The following is a 21,757-nucleotide window of genomic DNA, read 5'->3' as shown; positions in this document are numbered from 1 at the left end:
TTTTAACAGTTGATGGTGGTAGTGGTTGGGTGGTGATGGTTGGACAGTGTGGGGTGGATGGTGCTCTTGTAGGTTTTATGAGACGGTGAGAGATGGTGGGTTCTGGGTTTTGTTTTAACAGATCTCTGCCACTAGCAAGCTTCGATCTCCCTTGCAGCACCAATCCACATGCATCAATCAGTCCATGTGTTTTTGTGCGTCTTTGTGTTGGTTTGTCTATATGGGTGTGTTTGTGTGTATTAGAGGAAGAAGAAGATGATGAGGGAGAGAAGAAGTCTGAGTTGGTTTTGCAGATGGAGAGAAGAGAGAAAAAAAGGAGCGAAATGGGAAATTAATAAAATAATATGTTACACAGCTATAGTAACCATGTATATATGCACGGTTACTGCAGCAAATGTGTAAATATGCACAATTTTAAAAGGACTGGTGTGGAAGATTTATTGGGTAAAATGTATAAAATTGGTTGTTTTTTGTATTTTGCAAATGTTTACGATGCTCTAACGAATGATTCAAACATTATGTGTAAAAAGAATTAGGCAGTGCCTTGTCTCATAAGACTTATATATATAAAAGATATAAGACTCATGACATCATATTAAGGTAAATTTAGTAATTGAAGTTTAACTAAATTGAAATTATATCCGTAATAAAAATACAAATGCATCCAATAAACAAACCTAGCCAAAAACATTGGAAATAAATAGATAACAAATTTTAACAAAACAAAACCCTCATTAAATCTTATATAATTGAATAATATATATTTTAAGGACAAAATTTAAATCTAACATGACTTAAAAGATCAATATGCCTTCTGAATATTTCATTTTTAGACTAAATTGCAAGTCTACACCCTTAAAATTTGGGATAATTTTGATTTTGATTCCTAAAATTTCAAAATTTGGATTCATACCATTAATGAAATGTATTGTTTGAAATTAAGTCATTTCATCAATGTGTTGTAGTGAGGTATTTGAACACTATTAAAACTATGATAAGTATTATTTTGACTAAATAGCATAATTATAAGAATAATTTAGGAAAAAAGTATCGGGCCAAAGTTATTTTTATGTAGCATCTTTTTGGAACTCGAGTTCCAAAAAGATGCTACATAATTAAATAACTCTGATCAGATACTATTTAGCAAAATTTTCCAACATAGCCATGTTTTAGTGTTTACTGTTTACACAATTGTGTTGTCACATCATTTTACTTATTTATTTGTAATAAAACACTAACTCTCTTATCTTATCGGTTGTTAAGAAAATTAGTTTTTGTTAATTGTTAATTGTTTATATAAATGGCTCATTCTATTTGGTTGGGTATTACTAATTATCAAATTCTATAATAAAAGATTGACGCTATTACAAGAAAAATGAAGTAGATTAGTTAAATTATCAATTGATCTTGGATATAAAAACTTAATCAATAGTTTTGCTTCTTAAAGACAAGAACAATATATTTTAAATAAAATATTACATATGATTTTTTATTTATTTATTTATCTTTTAGGATTGAAAATGGTTGTCTAAACTTGTTGCCTTAAGCCCCAAAATATCTTGAGCCAACCTGAGTACGACTTCTAGACTTTAGGCTTACCTTTTATGTGTTATGTTAACTGTAAATTTTTTAGTCTTAAAAAAGTGTAATAAAATCAAAATTGATTCACCAAAATACTGTAACACATAATCATAATTTAAAGAAAAAAGTTATAATTCTAAAATTAGATTTTATTTGTTTATTTTAAATTTATGAGTTATGAAGGTGTAGTACATAAGCCAAGGTCGCCCTCTAGCCATTTTTTTTTATGCATGAAAAAAAGAAAAAGAAAAACAAAACCTATCCAAAAAAAGATTAAAAAAATAAAGAGACTTTCTATGCCTATAATATTTTCACAACAAATATTAGGTGGTAAGTTGTTACTAATTTTTATTTGAATTTAGAATTGAAATTATTTTTTTACCCACTAATAGTAATCAATAACAACTTGCTACGTAGTATTTGTTAGGCAAAATGTTGTGAAAACATTTCTCTTAATAAAAGGGTTTTTTTTTTTTTTTTTAATAACAAAGCGGATTTTTTTTTTTTGAAAAGTTAAAAGTGGCTTTTTATTTTTATTTTTATTCCGACTTGACTACGGTTTCTAAACCCGTAATAAAATAAATAAATAAATATAAATAAAGGTAATTTCTTTACCGACCGTTGGAATTAGAAATCAAAACGAAACCTTGTTGAGTTCCAATTCCCTTCCACAATTTTACAAACCCTTGTTGAAAGATTGTGAAAAATGTATTCAGTATTGTGGGAGAGAGGCCCGTTGCTGGGCAAAGGAGCATTTGGGTCTGTGTTTCTGGCCAAACCCACATCCAAGTTTCGCTCTTTTCCTTCTTTGATGGCAGTGAAGTCAGCGGAGATTTCTGTTTCTGCTACACTTCAGAAGGAGAAAGAGGTTTTTGACAATGTTCAGGGCTACCCTTTTGTCATTCACTGCTTTGGTGAAGACTCCACGGTTGAAGATAACGGTGACATGGTTTATAACTTGTTGCTTGAGTACGCTTCTGGTGGAAGCTTGAGAGATTTGATTCATAATTCTAGTGGGTGTGGTTTGCCTGAAAGTGATGTCAAACGCTACACCAAGTGTATTCTAAAAGGGCTTAATCATATTCATGGATGTGGGTATGTACACTGTGATATCAAGCCTGAGAATGTTCTGCTTGTGAATGTGAGTGCTAGTGCTACTGATGGTGCTCATTTTGTGGCCAAGATTGCTGATCTTGGGTTGGCCAAGAGGTCATGGCAGAGGAAGAAGATGAGGATGGACTTGAGAGGCACTGCTTTGTATATGGCACCTGAGTGTTTGATTGAGTGTGTGCAAGAGCCTCCCTCTGATATTTGGGCTTTGGGTTGTGTTGTTTGTGAGATGTTGACTGGGAAATCTCCCTGGGATAGGGGAAAAGAGTTTAACAAACGGGATCTGTTCAATCTTATTGTTGACGAGCGCGAATTGCCTGAAATTCCAACTGGGGTTTCAAGTCAAGCCAAAGATTTTCTGAAAGCGTGCCTTGTAAAGAAATATATGTATAGGTTCACTGCTGAGATGTTGATGGATCACCCGTTTCTTGACGGACTTGGTGATGAAGAAATACCGGCTGTTACCTGTGTTTTTGGGACAGATGAGGCCGATTATGAGGTTTTTTGTTTCTCAGAAGATTATGAGTTAAGTTGTTCTTCTGGTGATTTGAGCTTGCTGCCTGATGATGGTATGGCGTTATGTTTTCCTCCTTCGCAATTTGATGATTTGGGAGAACATTTGGATGGGAGATCAGATGAAAATGTGCCTGTTTTAGGCCAGAAAAGGAAGAGGGTTACTTGTTATGATAACCATATATGTGAGAGAGCAGCGCGTCGAACTTTGAAGTGCCCTGCTTCTACCATACCTGCTGTTGGAGCTTGACTGTATGTTCCATCATACCTGCTGTTGGAGCTTAATTGTATATTCTTACAATATCTGATAGAGTATTCCTCATATACTATCTTAACTAGGCACTGAATTGTTCATTATAACAATATTAGATAGAGTATTCCTTATATGATTAGTGTACAAGGCTGTAGGCATGCACAAAATTGTACTTATTCTTGAAACATTTTCAACTATATAATATAACCCAATTTTGCTATAACAAGGTTGTGCTTTTTCCTTACAATTTATTTTCTCGTTTCCCTTTCATTTTGTGTTGTTGTTTGATGGCTAAGAGTTGTGGTATTTGACATATTTGCTAGTTAAACCTCTTTTTTCGGAAAGCAACAATTCCAACCACTGCACATTGCATGTTCTGGCTTGTAATTTCCTTGTATTAGTAGGGAGTTTATCTCACAATGGAATTTGAAAGATGTTTTGTAATTTGTAAAAATAATGGATATTTTTCTCTCTATTGCTTTAGTATTGGCAATTTGGATCTGGTGGATTTGTGTTTCAGGTATTATATCTATCTGAATTTGTTTTCAGCTATTTTTTGTCAAGTACTCCTATGAGCGTAGGATTTTTATGGAAATTTTCTTGAATGGCTTTTTTTTTGTATGGCAGCAAGTACTCTTATGGCAATTTTCTTGCGTGGCTTTTATAAAGAAAATTTCCATAGGAGTACTTGCTTTTTAATGGATTTCTGTCTTCTTTTCATCTATTTTTTGTTGTGTACTCCTATCCTATCATATTTCTACGATTTCTAGTAAAATGAGTTAAATGCTGAATTGGGTTTGGGTTTTGTTTGTATTTAATGTAAAAAAGTCTATTACTTGCTGCCAAAAACTTCATTTTTTAGCTCCCTGATAGTTGAGATGGTTTACAAACTTAGCTAGTTATACCTAATTCAGGAAAGCACTAATTCAACCAACACGCTTTGCATGAGCTGTTTTTTATGGATTTTCAAGTAAGATCTCTGTTGTGAGTTGCTATATTGGTTGATTAGGAGCTCCCACATATTAAAATAAAAAAGAAGGAAAGAAAGAAACCAGAGAGATAGAGAGAGTTAGGAGGAAATGTTTTCTCATTCTTAATTCAGAATCCTGTAAAATGGTTCTCTGTTTGTCGTTTGTACACTATTTGTTTGTTTTATAAATTTAGATTATTGGTTGCATATAAACTATATTTGAGGAGCATCTCATAGGCCTTCTGTGTCAATGCTGCAGTTGGCAATTTTCTTGTATCAGCAAAGGATTCATCTCATTATATAATTTGAAAGTTGTGTCATAACTTGCAAAAATAATGGGTACAGTACACACCAAGTAATCAGTTTCATCTATTTTTGTCATGTGCTCAGTACTCCTATCATATTTCAGCCATTTCTAGTTCCATGGATTCAATGTTGAACTGGGTTTGGATTTGTTTGTTTTTAATGTATTAAAGTTGACTACTTTTTGCAAAAAAATTCAGTAAATTATTGTTTAGTTTTTGGGGGTTTTTTTGAGAGGCACAACATTTTATATGGCACCTGAATGTTTGATTGGGAGTGTGAAAGAGCCTCCCTCTGATATTTGGGGTTTAGGTTATGTTGTTTGTGAGATGTTGACTAGGAAATCTCCTTGGGATAGGGTTAGAGTTGGACAGACTGGATCTGTTCAATCTTATTGCTGATGAGCACAAATTGCCTCAAGTTGGAGCTTAATTGTATATTCTTGATTCTACTACCATACCTGCTGTTGGAGCCTAATTGTATATTCTTAAAGTTTCTGATAGAACTAGTATCAATCTCAGATTAACAAGGTGTGTTGTTGTCAATGAGCCCACTGGATCCCTAGTTTCTACCTTTGACAAGTTAAACTATGCATTGGTGACATAAGATGAAACCAAGAATCTAGTTGTAAGTAGTAATTATGGTTTGTGCAATTTCTCTAATGTCCATAGTGGTGTTAGGTTCATAATTCTTTCTGAAATTTTCACCAAATAAATTTGATTGGCCATGGGTTTAATGAGCTTTTGTAATAATATACTTAATTTTGGCCAGAATGCCAAATGCTGGTGAGCTACTTTCAAATGCTACTCTCTTGGATAATTTTGGCAGTTTATCATGCTATCTTTTGGTCTGGAATTTCATATTTTGCAGATTTCTTATCATAGTACACTCACTCATAATGATTTATGATGGTTATGACCTGTTTCTTGTTCTTGAAATGCATGTTTAACCTGCTCTAATTGAGGTCTCAAGTGGGGTCCATTTTCAATGAAAGTGGGATGAAATATCTTCGCCTTCTTCAACATACTTTGCATCTTTAGATTAGACTGAACATTTATTCATGGCTCTTTGATTCTCTATATTTTTCAGCAGTAAAATATTGCTCATGTATTATTAGGTTTGCTCAGCTAATCACACTATACTGTTGTTCTTATATAATTTTATTTGTTGCTTCACCTAGAAGCTTGGGAGTGAAAATGTTACATGTAGGTGAGTAAAATTTTAGGGATGAGACAGAATTGCAATAAGGACTTCAATGAGGAAACAGTGATGAATTCTTGTGAACCTGACACACCGCCTGCTAAGAAAGAGAAAATGCAGTACCTCCTTGTAGGCTCTGATGGTTAAGTTAATGAACCAGTGGGAAAAGATGAGAAATCCCACAAAGACAAAGTAATAGCGGAAAAATCTCCTAGTACCGTGTTCTTCAGCCTTTTATTCGGTGCAAATCTTTTTGAGTTTTTGTGTCCCAGAGAAAGATGAAAGGAGCAAACAAAAAATAAAGAAGCCAAAGAGAAGTGGCTGGTCTGTTCTGTACTGAGAGAGAGTCAAAGCAAGAGCTGTAGTCCCTTTTGCCCAGGATCATGAGATACCACAAAGAAGTGTGAGGAAAGGGTGTGGAGTCCACCTTCATGTGAGAGGAAGGACTCACGCATCCAATGCATGGTATATTTTTCTATCTGGGAGAAGTTTTAGGTAAGTGAGAGACCAAAATCTGATTGATGTGACTTTCCCCCCACTACTTTGTAGAAAAACCTTGGCCTAATCTTGCTAATAAACAATGCTAGTGTTCTCCCTGCAACTTTAGTGTTGTTTAAGAAAAACATTTTATTTATCCTCGTGGTCACACTCTGCATAAAAGAGGCAAGGAAAAATCTTTCTTTTCTCTATTCTGTTTCCTTTTTTAGAAAGGGATACAGATTGTTTGTTTTTATTGTATTTTTTCTAAAACTATGATTTAAATAAGTTATGGATTAGTTGCCCTTATGCCAAATGAGGGGGCTGGGGTAATTCCTTGTGCTACTTTTGACTGTGTCTGATGTTGTGAATTATATTAAGGCAAGTTCAAAAATTAATGTGCACTACACCTGATTACCTAATTGCAGAGCAATGCACTAACAGTGGGCTTGTATTTAGAATAGAGCAACTTTGCTCTTTTCACATTTGTAGTTTTGTATGACTTACTAATCACATCCTTAGATATTGATAAAACATTGTCTTGAAAAAAAAAAAAAAAAACTACCAAAGGTAAACAGTTTTGAAGTGACTGTAACAAATTGCATATTGAGTAGGGCTGTAGCAGCTAAGATCCAAGTGGAATTCTTGAGGCATTTTCAAGCTAATTTTTCTCCACCTGACAGAAGGGTAGTGCACAACCTTGTTTCTAAGTCGCAGGGGCTCCCTATCTCTATGCTGACTAGTGAACAGGAGTTCTTGGATAGGCCATTGACAGGGGGAATTTGCTGAGGCAATGTGTCAAAAAAGTGAATGGATAGGCCTTAGATCTGATAGCATACCAGTCTTCTTTTATCAGAGCTTTTGGAGCTTAACGAGTAACTCTGTCACTAAAGCTGTTTTATCTTTATTTAATAATACCAGCCTTATTTTATCATTGTTAATTATACCAGCCTTGAAACAGTTAATGATTATAGGCCTATGAGTCTTTGGTAATGTGGCACATAAAAGATCATGTCAAAGATTTTAGATAGCAGACTTAGGCCAGTTTTTTAACTTTATGCTTATCATATTGCAAAAAAAATCCGCAATCCTCTTCCAAAATTGGATCTTGAGCAGTGTGGTTTGGCCTCATTCTAACTTGGGAGCTTTTGGAGTAAAGAAGGGATATCGTTTAAGTAGAGGTATTCCTTAGACAGGACAAACACAAGCTAATTTTATAGTAATCAAAAACACAAACAATAATACATTTGTATACATATACAACAAATAGAAATCTGTAAAACTAAATAGAAAAACTTACAGACTAGATGTGTTTGACACAATTTCCTTAAGACATATTTTACTCCTCACAATTGATGTTTTGAGACTCTTAGACATTTGTCACTCAAGATACAATGACGCACAACAATTAGAAGAAGCCCCACGATCTAAATAATATAGAGAATAAAATTGTGTCTCTTTCTCTCTATTTGACTCTACGCATAAAATATATTTTATGCGAAAGAACTTACATTTATTAACGAGGGACAACATAAAAATTAACACACTGGTCATGAATAAAATTTTGTACAAAGACTAATTGACACCAAAAAATAATAAAAATAAATTATTATATGGATTGGAGGACTCAGCCCCCACAAACCTAAGCCGAGCCCAATGTCTAACCCATGAGCATATAAAAAATAAAATCATAAAATAACTCTTCCTTTTCTATTTTGAACTACGTTCAAGTGGCCACATTATAAGTCAAATCTCAGTCACTCCTTAATGGTTTTTAACAAGTGACCCCATGATATTAATCACCTCACTTAAGAGAATGCGTTCCAATTTGGACCCATCTCAAAGGACATGTTGGTTTCACATATATTTTGGCTCGAAATTGGCCACTCAACTTGCAAACAACCATTCTTCTAACACTAAATCATGGAAGTTCTGAGTGATGATTGGCAGTTAGAGGCCCGGCCAGTTCAAGTTTCGAGCAAACACTTCGACCCAAACTACTCATAATTTCATTTTTTGTATAAAAAAAAAAAAAAAATGTCGATTCCAGCTTGCAATTGATGAATTTTTCTGCACATGTGCGTCAAAATTGAGCCATGAAGAATTTAAAACTCAACATAACAAATACATAATGTCATCTCAACAAATAGAGGAGATACTCTCATTTGCATAAAAAGACTAAAATCCTTTGAAAGTTGTTAGGAAAGAGCCACTAAGGTTATTGCTGATTCTTTTTGTCAATCTCATCATTCTACCCCCTTCAATAGCATAAAATTGACTCAAAGGTAGCCATCAAGTTAGTGTTACTACAAATTCAAAAGCTCACCCAGTTCAATTTCCTAGTCAACACAGCTATTAATGAGAAGGATAAGAGGAAGAAGAGATGGAAGAGAAAGGAGAAGGATAATGAGAATTAAGAAAGAAAAAGACTTTAATACCCTTGTTTTAATGGTGAAACTTAGGCTATGTTTGGTTCGATGTAAATCAAATTCCGAGTGTAAAATGAATGCAGAGGAAAATTAATTCCCGTAAGGAAATTAAAATCCAAGCGGTTGGGTGTGCAATGGAAAATAGTAAGGAAAACGATTTCTGATGTTTGGTAACATTCTGAAAATGCTATTTTCCTACAAATTTTCACATTTTCTCAACTTCTAAACAAATTTTATATCAGAAAATCCACCACCACCCACACACCAGCAGCCATAGAAAATCCACCAACACCCATAGAAAATCCACCACTATCCACACAAAACCCACCACCACACAACACAAAAACCACCAAAACACCACCACCCACACCACCACAACAACAACAAAAAAATCAGAGATCAAAGAGAGAGAGATTGAGAGATTGAGGGAAAGAGAGATAGATTGGGAAAGAGAGATCAGTCTTCAGTGGCGGCGATAAGATCGGTCTTGGGTGGTGACAACGGTGCATGGCCTGCAGTCGATTGTCAAGATCGGAGCTCAACCTGTACTCGTCGGTGTATGGTTGGCAATCGGAGAGGTGGGTCTTGGGTGTTTGTGGATTGGTGATGAGGGAGGGGTGGATCGGTGATGGCTGGTGATCGGTGATGAGGGAGAGGCACGGCCTAGACAGCGGTGCCATCGATCTCAAATTTAGGTGACCGGCCTCTCTCTCTCTAATTGTGGGCGGCTCACTCTCACTTTCTCTCTCTCTCTCTGAAGGTGATCGACCTCTCTCTCTCTCTCTCTCGGTTCAGTTTTTTTTTTTTTTTTTTCTTTGGAAATGGTTTGAAGGTAAAATAGATCATAGATCTATTTACACTTCAACTAGCCACATTTTACAGTCAACAGAAATGATTTTCCATTTGACCAGATTTTCCATTTGACCAAATTTTCCATGCGCAACCAAACACACGGTATGGTGTAAAATGATTTTCTGAAATGCTTTTCAGGCGAAACAAAAGCAGCTTTAGAGGTGGGAAATGAACAACTACATGATAGAGCCCACCTTGGGTAATAACTTGTTGGTAGGTAATGCTAAGGATTCGTTTGGTTAGAAGAGTGGAAAAGTCGGAAGATAGAAAATGGTGGGAGAATAGAAAAGTGGGAGGATATAAAATATTTTAATTTATCTCCTTTTTGTTTGGTTGAGAGTGAAAAAATGGAGGGATGGAAAAAGTGAGTTTGTATAAATTTACTTATACATCTTTGTTAAAAAATGATGACCAATTAAAACAAAAAAGTGACACCAAAAAAAAAAAAAAAATCATCCAATTTATTATAACATAAAAATCATGTCCCCAAAAAAAAGTCATGTCTAGTTAAACAAAAAAAATAAAAAACCATCACACCCATAGCTCATGAAATCAAAAAAAAAGAAAAAGAGAAAGAAAAATAAAAATAAAAAAGGAAGCGGCAACATGCCCATAGCCCAGGAAAGCAGAAAATATAGGAAAAAAAAAAAAAGGGAGGAAATGGGCAATTGTCCATATGCAAGTGCACATGGGTATTTTTTTCCATTAAGCAGTATCATTTTCTTTTTTCAGCTTTCTCTCCATTTTAGAGAGAAAACTTTTTGGTGGGCCCAAGGAGAAAACACCTAGGTCCCACCATTTACTTTCCTTCTTCTCCACCCAACCAAACACATTTTAAAAAAGTTTTCCTTCCCATTTTCACTCTAAAGTTTTCTATCCATTTTGTTTCACATCCAAACAAACACACCCTAAAGGACTTCAACCACAGGTGTATAAAATGTATTAGCTTTTAATAATGTTCTAATGTAAAAGAAATAAATGTATAAACATATGTTTGTTCATTTTCTTGAGAAAGAACATTTGTTTATTCATTTGTGAAGAAGGAAAAATATTATTCTTGTCATGCATGTTGTGAATATTAATTAAGAATTTACTTTTTTATTTGTTTAGTTTGTTTAGAAGCATAATGCTACATGATAAAAAATAATTATTCCAAAAAAATAAAAAATATCTATAAAGAGTAATAAAACATGAAGTATGAGACCTAGAGTTAGAAATTAATACTCACTAATAAGTTTCTCAAAAAAAAAAAAAATAATAATACTCACTAATAACATTTTTTTTTACCTTTAATAACTTTATTTTTATTTTTATTAATTACTTAATTAAATATGACATGTTCATCTTCTAATTAAACCCATATTGTTTAACAAAATTTAAATCCTCCCTTAATTCCTTTCTTCTTCTTCTTCTTGGTTGGACAGACAAATTTCAACTGATCTAAACCATGTAAGATTTTCTTCTTCATCATCAACACCATTTTAATTCCTTTCTTCTTCTTCTTCTTGGTTGGACAGACAAATTTCAACTGATCTAAACCATTTAAATTTTCTTCTTCATCATCAACACCATTTTTTTATAAGGCTAAATGAAGATTTATCCCATATTTTGAGATATTCAGTGTATAATATAGGTCCCAACAAAATAATTTATTGTGGTTAACAAATTCTACAATAACTGCAATGAGAGTCCCAAATTTTTGGGATCGGCTATAAATCCTAAACATATTAGTTAGAGTCAACCATATACATTTTTTTTCTCCATTTTATTTGTAGTAATACTCTTTGTTACTTTCTTAACCAATAAGAAAGATATAATTTTAGTTGTATAGTTTAATCTAGGTAAAACTCAATTATTTTAGTTTTAAGAAATTCAAATTTTCACTGAAACTAAAATTTTATAAATTCTATTAAAAAAAGAATATAATTTCATATTTATTTTAATTATTTAATCATATACCATAATTATATAATTTAATATAATAATACTTGCAAACTAGGAACTCTTTCTACTAAATATCTTCATTATATTATGATAGCTTATTTAGTTTCAAGTGAATCACTAATTATTATGATAATTTTGATTATATTTGTAGAATATATAATTTTTGTACATATTAAATTTTTAATTGATCCATGCATAATAATAATAATAATAATAAGAAAAAAGAAGTTATAATTCTAAAATTAGTAGCTTTTAACAAACTCAAATCTGCCATAGATTTTTAGTCACGATAGTCAATCCAAAGGTACGTTCCTTAATAACTGTTTTTCCAAATTTATCTAAAACTTACGGGAAAAAATCCTTTTAATTTTATGACACTAAAAAAGATTAATGAATGAAAAATAAAAGAGGACATAGAAGAAGAAAGAAGAGAAAACAAATTGCATCTGTTTAAATTTTAAAAAAATGATATAAGAGATGTGGTGGTGGCGACTTCATGAAGTTTTTTGAGGGTGTTCATTAAGAAATTTAAATTATACAAAATCTAATAAAAAGATAACTTCATATTTTGAAAAAACACATGTGCGCAAACACATAAAGTCTTACAATTTCCTTTTTTGAATTTTCTTATTTTGAAATCGTTACATGATAGTCTCATTATCAATGTTGCAATCTATATCTCTTCAAAAGTTTAGTTAAATAAAGTTTTCTTAGAATTTTTCTTTTTATTTGTAAGAACCTAATATATTGTTAAGGAGACCAAAGTTTAAGGTCAAATTTTGGTTATAAACTTAGTTGTAACTTAATACTACAATCTCACTAAACAAATTAACATTGCTATATATTTTGAAAATCTAACAGCTAAATTGCATGTTCTCTATGTTCTTAAAACACGTGTTAAATTTCATGCCAATCAGACGTTATTTACTATTCGATCCCTAAACTTATTTTTTATTTATAATTTTAAATTATAAAAATTCGAAATTTAAACATTTGATTGACGACATAGCTATTGATCTTTTCTCTTCTTGAAATTTTGCTAGTATGGAAGATATATAAAAAAATATAATTAAATGGTAGATTTGTTAAAATTCACATTCAATAAAAAAAAAAAAAAAAAAAAAATTGATTGAAGTTGTAGTCTTAGTTTACAATCAAGTTTGTTGTCAAATTTTATCTAAGGTTTATTTATGTTGGACCTAAAAAATATTTAGGGTAATCAAAAAGTTTTTTTAAGGATAAAAAAAACCATAATATTTTAAAATTTATACATAATAATAATAATTTTTTATAGTTCAGGTGGTCCTGTGACCGCCTTGGAATGAAGAGCCCGCCTGAGATGAAGAGGAAAATAGAGTGTCTATTTAAATAAGGATAAGAGATAAAGATGAAACTAGAGTTATATTATACATTTTCTATGTATAACAGTTGATATGTGATGTACTTTGCTAGTTAAACCTCTTTTTTGGAAAGCAACAATTCCAACCACTCCACATTGCATGACTTGTAATTTCCTTATATCAGTAGGGTATTTGTCTCACAATTGAAAGGTGTGTTGTAATTTGTAAGAATAATGGTTTCTCTCTCTCTCTCTCTCTCTCTCTCTGTGGCTTTAGAATTTGGCAATTTGGATCAAGTAGATTTGTGTTCCAGGTATGATATCTATTTGCATTAATTTTTCATCTATTATTTGTAGTGTACTCCTATGAGCAGAGGATTCGTACGGCAATTTTCTTGTATGGCTTTCTGTAGTATGGCAGCAAGTACTCCAATAGCAACTCGTATGGCAATTTTCTTGTATGAAGAAAATTTCCATATGAGTACTTGCTTTTTAACGGATTGCTGTCTTACTTTTCATCTATTTTTTGTTTTCTACTCCTAATCCTATCATATCTCAACTATTTCTAGTAACATCAGTTAAATGCTGAACTGGGCTCGGGTGTTGTTTGTATTTAATGTCGATTACTTGCTGCCAAAAACTTGATTTTTTTTTTTTTACTCCCTGATATTTGAAAAGGTTTACTAACTTAGCTAGTTCTACCTAATTTAGAAAAGCGTCAACCCAACAAATGCACTTTGCTAGCACTGTTTTTTAAGGATTTTCAGGTAAGATCTCTGTTGTGAGTTGCTAAATTGGTAAATTAGGAGCTCCCGCATATTAAAATAAAAAAGAAGCAAGGGAAGAAACCAGTGACCTAGAGAGTTAGGAGGAAATGTTCTCATTCTTAATTCAGAATCTTGTAAAATAGTTCCCTATTTGTAGTTTGTACACTATTATTTGTTTTTTAAATTTAGATTATTGGTAGCATATATACTATATTTGAGGAGCATCTCATAGACCTTCTTTGTCAATGCTGCTGTTAACAATTTTCTTGTATCAGCAGAGGATTCATCTCATTATATAATTTGAAAGTGGCGTTGTACCTTGTAAAAATAATGCTTTAAGTACACAGCAAGTAATTAACTTTCATCTATATTTGTAGTGTACTCCTATCCTATTTCACCCATTTCTAGTTCCATAGGTTCAATGCTGAACTGGGTTTGGCTTTTGTTTGAGTTAATGTATTAAACTTGGTTACTTTCTGCCAAAAATTTTAGTAAATAATTGTTTGGTTTCTGAGGTTTTTTTTTTTTTTTTTTGGGCCTTCATATGTGGGGATTAGACAAAAGCCTAAGGTTTTGTTGGCTACCAAGTGTTGCTTTCATATAAAATCATGATCCTGGACAGCAGTAGAGGCACTTAGGATGCAAAGTTTGATGAAGGGTCTAGAAGTTACAGGGTATTACTGAATCAATAGCAACAATACCGCCCATATTTCTGTTGCCACGAATGGCTGTCACCCACAATCTGCAGTGCAATCTATTCACTACTGAATGATCTTCTGTTTGAGCTAAGAAAAGAAGGTATAGAAGAATCTTCTTTTCCTTCCAAAGGCTATGGAAAACCATAGGTAGTATCAATCTAGGATTAGGTGAAAAAACTACTTTATGACTTCATCTATGTTAATAACTAGCACCCTAACCTTTTTACAAAGCTACTCAATCTCAGATTAACAAGGTGGGTCTCGCATTGTTCAAGATATAGCTTATCTCAACCCTTTTGATGAGCTTTGTTATCCACTGGATCCCTAGTTTCTACATTGGACAAACCTTATTTTATATGCCTTTGACAAGTTAAACTATGTATTTTGTAACATAAGATAATATCTACAATTTAGTTGTAATTAGTAGGTTTGCGTAATAGGTCTAATGTCCACAGTGGTGGTAGGTTCATAATTCATTTTGAAAATTTTACCAAATTAGTAGGGTTGGTCATGTGCTTAATGAGCTCTAGCATTACTTCTGTGGACCTTACTTTGAAGTTTTGGGCAGAATGCCAGATGATGGTGGGCTACTTTCCAATGCTACTCTCTTGGACAATTTTTGGTACTTCCATCATTTTTGCTGTCTCTTATTTTGTGATTGCACGTTCTGGAGATTGGTAGTACAATCACAGAATCACTCATATCGCTTTAATGCTTTAAGATGCTAACTGAACCAAAAATAGCATTACTCTACTTATGAGTTTTGGCATGTCTTCTTGTTGGGAAGACTTTTTTTCCAGAAAAGCACATTTAACTTGCTCTTATTGAGGTCCCCAGCGGGCCTCTTCCTATGAAGTTGGGATGAAAGATCTTGGCTTTCTTCAGGTTTGATTGAAAATTCATTCCTGAACCCTTTAATGCTCTCTGATTTTCAGCAGTAATATAGTTCTCATTTATTATCTTAGGTTTGCTCAGCTAATTTCACAGTACTCTTATTCTTATGCAACTTTATTTGATGCTTCACCTGGAAGCTTGGGAGTCAAATGACACTTTGTAGAACACCCTTGGCCTAATATTGCTTATAACAGCACTAGTGTCCTTAACTTCAACTTCAATGTAGTTTTGCAAAGCATTTTTTTTTTTTTTAAATCCTTGTGGTCATTCTCTCCTAAATGGGCTAGTTAGGTATTTTGAGACTGATTTTTGTGATTTTCAAACTCATTTTCTTTTAGATTAAGATCCATTATATCACATCTCAGTTTCATATCATTGCAGTTTAATGTACTGTTACCATCATATTGATAATTTTGGTACTTGTCCCTCCATTTGTATTTGTAGTATATAATGTCCTAAAATGGATGAGCATGTTGGGTCTGACTTCTGGTAACACATGTCATCCAAAAATCTTCATTGCCTCATGACTTCTTGATCCTATAGCTTGCTTATATGGGTGATTTTACTCTTTAATTTCACTGTAAGAAGGAAAAGAAAAAAGATACTGATACGTAATTATTGACAATGAAGAAATGTATTATGTTATTGATTCTGTTTCTACATTTAGTGCCACAAAGCACTTAAGCATCTCAAGAGAGGTGGATCAAGAAGGATCATCTGATGGTGGAACAATTTTGGACAATAATCCTATGTTAATTCAGACTAACTTAACTTCATTGTTAATCCCAGACTATTTGTAAAATCAAAATTAGGATTCCTTCACAACTTAGCTAGCTAGACATGCAAGATATTTTTGAGATTTATCGGTGTGAATAGAGGATATTCCACACATCTTAATGATGTAATCTTAGCCGATTTGGCGAATTTGTCTTAACGAGAGTTACAACCTTTTTCTCAAGAAGAATTCCTAACACAATTTAGTCTACGATAATACAAAGGATTGGGGTCTCAATTCTACCTCTTGACTAGGAAACAATTCTTGGGTTTTGAAGACCATTTGATCTATATCTCTAACAAAAAAAAAAAAAAAGATCTATATCTCTAACATAAACAATTTGCGAAGATAAGACACAACGTCGTTGTAATTTTAAAAGGAGAGATACTATGTTCACAATAATTTTACAATATTTTCACAACAAATCATAGGTGGTTAGTTGTTATTAGTTCAAATTTGAATCTAACATTAAGATTACTTTTTTGCTCCAACAATAACAACCTGCCACTTATGATTTATTGTAAAATGTTGTAAAAATATTGGAGACATATCATTTCTCTTTTAAAAAATAGGAACTATTTGAACATGTTATTGGAAGTTTAATAAGGACCGAAATCATAGTTTGTCTATTACATTGTTGTTGTACCAAACATCTCGCTGAACATTATTTGGAGTCTACAAAATATACATAATTTATCTTATGGTCATTTAAAAATATATGCATATTTCTACTTACACGTGACAACGTACATGTCCCTTTAGTTCATTGAATAAAAGCATTGGAGGATGTTATATATGCTAACAAATCAGACCAAAAAGTTTATACATAATGATGTAACATCATGGAAAATTCTTGGAACATTAGGCTGTGTATTAGACATATCATTGAGGAAATTGATAATGAATCAAAAATAATATGACTTTGAGACGTGTGGAACACACTCTGTTTTTTAGGGGATAAGTGTTCACACTTGAAAGAGCTTGTTGTCTAGTTAATTAAGAGTAATTTACCTCTAGAATACAACAAATCTATTCACTGCAAAATAACAAATATAAAATTTCATTTTAACAGAATTTCTTACTAAATTGTGAATGATATAGGCCTATAAAACAATTATCTTTTAAAAATCAATTATTTTGTACTAGATAAAAAATTTACAGATTATGATCTAATGCATCCCATCTTATGTTAATAAAATAAGAAATTACTATATGATCCTGATCATACGTGTATCCAAGAGTGTCACATGTCTTGCAAGCATATATATGCATATATATTTTAGAGTATGAATCTATAGATTCTCTAAATCATTTTATTTATTGGTATTTGTATTACACCGTATGCCGACAACACATTACAATAGTACACCGTAAGCCTTAAAACACACTCGATTATATCTATATTACAATAGTATATTAATATTAAAGGGTTTACATTATTTACTGTTAGATCTGTGATCAGATCCCTCTATATATACCACCACCTCTTTCTATCCTCTATCTATACTAGCTCTTATAAACCTTTAGATAAATCAAAACATTCATCAATGGGGATTCGAGTAGTCTTTCTCCTCACTTTGGCCTCGCTCTATTTTTCAGGCAAGCAAGCTATTTCAATATTTATCTCTTTTTTTTTCATCATACTTTACATCAATTTAAGTACATTTTCACATAAATTAACCAACTATGATATTCTGTTGACTATAAGATACAATTATTTTAATTAATGCATGCAATACGTGAACTCACCCCCTCCCCCTCTCCCCTCTTTGAATTTTACAAAAATTTCTGTTTATATGTTTTGTACATAGGGGCTCACTCAGCTACATTTGCAATCACAAACAACTGCCCATTCAAAGTCTGGCCAGGAACCTTAACTGGCTCCGGCGGTCCTCAGTTATCTCTATTAACTGGTTTGGAGTTAGCATCCGGTGCTTCATCCTCTCTTAATGTCCATCCCCCATGGTCTGGTCGGTTTTGGGCACGATATCAATGTTCTAAGGACCACTTTGGAAAGTTTAGTTGCAGCAGTGGAGACTGTGGATCAGGTCAAATAGCATGCAATGGTGCTGGTGCAATTCCACCAGCATCCCTAGTGGAATTCACAGTTGCAACAAATGGTGGACGAGATTTCTATGATGTTAGTCTTGTGGATGGCTTTAATTTGCCAATCTCAGTAACCCCCCATGGTGGAAAAGAAGGGTGTCATACCACAAGCTGCAGAGCTAATGTGAACACAGTTTGTCCTCTCGAGTTGGCTGTGAAAGCATCAGATGGTAGTGTAATTGCTTGCAAGAGTGCATGTTTGGCATTCAAACAGCCACAATACTGTTGTACAGGTGATTTTGGTTCGCCAGATACATGCTCGCCATCTAACTATTCAAGGATTTTCAAGGACCAATGTCCACAAGCATATAGCTATGCTTATGATGATAAATCTAGCACCTTTACTTGCACTGGTGGGGCAGACTATGCCATAACTTTCTGTCCTTAATACATATAATAAGTTAACAGCCGACCCCTTGGAAGAAAAAAAGTTGAAAAGCTTTATAAACAAGGATCCAATAAGTCAAAAAGAAATTCCGGCTGATTGATAAATGTATTGCTATAATTTCTTATCATGTTTTTCAGCTGTCAAAAACATTTCTTGCATATATGGCAACAAATAATTGTGTTATTTGAATATGTAATTAATTATTTATGGGGTTTGAGCTTTCATACTCACTAGAAAAAGTCATCTAGAAACCGGAGTATACTTCTTAAGTGGTAGAATTTAGGTTCTTTAGCTTTTGATTTAGAATCTTAAAGGACCAAAAGACTTATTACTAGCAAAAGGGAAAAAAGAAATTGTTCAAGAAGAGAGTAATGTCCATGCGTCTACCTTGTTAAAAGTTGATTGCCTATTGATAAGAATTAGAAAGGTAGGCTCTACCATGTATCAATATTATTTGTATCATTTGAAGATATTCTCATCCTTAACAGTTGTGGTAATATTAGGTTCTACAATCAAATTTAAACATGTAGGTACATTAAAATTAAATGATAACATTACTTGTATTTTATTAGTCAATGCAACTATACGTTTATTTTTAATTAAGATTACTAAAACCTAAGTTTGGGCTTTTTTTTTCTTAAAAAAAAAACCATGTATTTAATCTTAAAAACATCTTCTTATGAAAAAAAATCTTAAAAACATTGAGTAATGTTTACTCAACAAAGCAAAACAAACAAACAAAAAATTGATAAAATACAATGCAACTATGTGTTTATTTCTAATTAAGATAACTAAAACCTAAGTTTGGGCTTTTAAAAAAAAAAAAAAAAACAACCAACCATGTGTTTAATCTTAAAAACATTGTCTTATCAAAAAAAAAAAAAAAAATCTTAAAAACATTGAGTAATGTCTTCTCAATAAAGCAAAACAAACAAACAAAAATTTGATCAATTTTTTGTTTGTTTGTTTTGCTTTATTGAGAAGATATTACTCAATGTTTTTAAGATTTTTTATTTTATTTTATTTGATAAGACAATGTTTTTAAGATGTGATGCCCTGTCATCAAAATGTTGAAATGGGCTTTCTAATTAAATGAGACTAAGTGTGCTTTTAGATACCGTTTATTTTACTGAAAACTGAAAACAATAAAAAAATATTTTTCGGTTACTATTCGTTAATGAAAATACTGTGCATTTTCCTTGATGCACTGTTCATGTCCCATGAACAGTACACCAGACGCTAGAATTATTATAAAAAAAATAAAAAGTCAAAAACGCATCCGCGTGAAAACGCAGACGCAATCCAAATGAAGCTCTAGGTTTTCAAATTATCAAATTAATTATTCATTTTTGAAAAGGAATAATTAATTTATAAATTGAAACTCTCAATTATGTTCTATATTTTCATTCCATACATATATGCTCATCCTTTATTTTGATTGGAACAATGAGAATTTTAGGTGATTGATTATAGTTTTTATTTAAAAGACCGGCGAAATTACATTTTACCACCTTAAACTATACACCAGATTATACTTTACATCCTAAACTATTCAAATGCACATTTTGTACCATAAATTATCACACTTATCACACTTTGCACCCTGACATTACTTTTACTATTAAGTTAAGATAGAAATTAATAACACATAACTCACACATGATTTTTACTTAGATGGCACACTATTTAAAGACCAAAACACCCTTTTCACAAACAATTGAAAACAAAAGCTTTTTATTTTTATTTCTTTTTTTTTTTCAGGTTTCCCTTGCCCAACCACTCATCCCCTCTCTCTCACCCATCAGCTCTTCTCCTCTTTCTCATTGTTCAGTTGCTCCTCTTTCCCAAATCAAACATACAAATTATCTCTATGTCCAAAAAAAAATCATCAATGGTATCAAAACGAAATATGATGTACAAGAAACGCTCCATAACACATATCAATATGGTTCCGTTTTGGGTAAAAACTTTAGTTGTTGGGCCATGCTTGAAAGGTTGAATAGTTGCAAAATCAAGATCACATACAAACTGGGCCTCTACGAGTTCAACATGACGAATAGTAGGAACCAATTAACCGATGAACGAAGATTGAATCGCGCGCTACACTATTAAAAGATTACACAAGTCGTATTAATAATCCTAGTGGTTAAGTTGGTTCCCAAACTCATTAAGGCTTTGGTATCTACTTGGTTGACTGGTAATCTACTGAACATGGTTTTTCTATATCTATAATGCTTCAGCTACTATCTGGCCATTACGGAAATTAAGATGCAAGGCAGCCATGGAAGGTGATATAGTTTCATCAACTACTATGCTTAGAAAGGGTCCAATTTTGTTGGGCTTAGAGATAACTTGTATGTATGATTTGGGGAAAGGAGCAACTGGACAATGAGAACGAGGAGAAGAGCTGTTGAACGAGAAAGACAAAGACCTGAAAAATAAATAAATAATGTTTTTAATTGTGTGTGGAAATGGTGTTTTGGTCTTTAAACAATATGTCAACTAAACAAAATCATGTGCAAGTCATGTGCTATTAACTTCTATCTAATTTAATAGTAAAAGTAATATCATGGTGTAAAGTGTTAAAAGTATGATAGTTTAGAATGCAAAGTGTGCATTCAAATAGTTTAAGGTGGTAAAGTGTAATTTTTCCTGAAAGACCAATTACAATCAATTTCCTTTTTTTTCTCCAAAAAAGAAAAAAGAAAAATTACAATCGTCTGCCTAGTCCATTTCAAGGATATTTTTCAATTAATGATATTTTATTCTTCAGTATTTTCAATCTAGAGTTTTGATTTCCTTTGCAAAGTGATTGTTTTAATATCTTTGGAAATTCTAATTGTCCATTGGGTGAAATTCTCAAGCCTTGTGATTGCATGAAATGACATTTTTTTTTTCAATTTTTACCCTTGAAATTTGTGAAATGACAATATTACCCCCTAGACCAAGGTTTTTGAAAAATTTAAATTTTAGTCTGATTATAAAATGAGGTGTAAGGACTAAAATTGGATTGGACCCAATATAGGATTGGGTTTTAACCCAAGAAGCCCAAACAATAAATTTTTAGAGCGTGGATAAAAGAAATAGATCTACTTTAGAAGAAAAACGATAAAATTTACTAATATAAAGCTATTAAACACAAGTAAGATGAGAAAATC

At 32.5% G+C, this 21,757-nt stretch overlaps 2 protein-coding genes across 2 annotated transcripts; both read left to right on the top strand.

Moving 5' to 3' along the window:
• The first annotated feature begins 2,287 nt into the window (after positions 1 to 2,287).
• On the top strand, positions 2,288 to 3,454 carry LOC115985793 (mitogen-activated protein kinase kinase kinase 17-like). The gene has a single exon (XM_031108689.1). It carries the CDS (start codon positions 2,288 to 2,290, stop codon positions 3,452 to 3,454), a length of 1,167 nt encoding a protein of 388 aa, XP_030964549.1.
• Positions 3,455 to 17,610: 14,156 nt separating this feature from the next.
• LOC115987722 (thaumatin-like protein 1) lies at positions 17,611 to 18,810 on the top strand. Its single transcript, XM_031111317.1, has 2 exons — positions 17,611 to 17,704; positions 17,917 to 18,810. Exons 1-2 carry the CDS (start codon positions 17,653 to 17,655, stop codon positions 18,597 to 18,599), a joined length of 735 nt encoding a protein of 244 aa, XP_030967177.1. The 5' UTR covers positions 17,611 to 17,652; the 3' UTR covers positions 18,600 to 18,810.
• Positions 18,811 to 21,757: the final 2,947 nt, after the last annotated feature.

Source organism: Quercus lobata, chromosome 4 (assembly GCF_001633185.2).
Source record: "Quercus lobata isolate SW786 chromosome 4, ValleyOak3.0 Primary Assembly, whole genome shotgun sequence".
Lineage (NCBI taxonomy): Eukaryota > Viridiplantae > Streptophyta > Magnoliopsida > Fagales > Fagaceae > Quercus > Quercus lobata.
Note: the sequence above shows the minus strand (reverse complement) of the source record. Positions and strands in the feature narration are given on the sequence as shown.

Bases quoted from the DNA above. Each gene is read 5' to 3' on its own strand.
- LOC115985793 (XM_031108689.1), top strand. From the start codon at position 2,288: ATGTATTCAGTATTGTGGGAGAGAGGCCCGTTGCTGGGCAAAGGAGCA.
- LOC115987722 (XM_031111317.1), top strand. From the start codon at position 17,653: ATGGGGATTCGAGTAGTCTTTCTCCTCACTTTGGCCTCGCTCTATTTT. The intron at 17,705-17,916 runs GCAAGCAAGCTA...TTTTGTACATAG, and splicing joins GGCCTCGCTCTATTTTTCAG to GGGCTCACTCAGCTACATTT.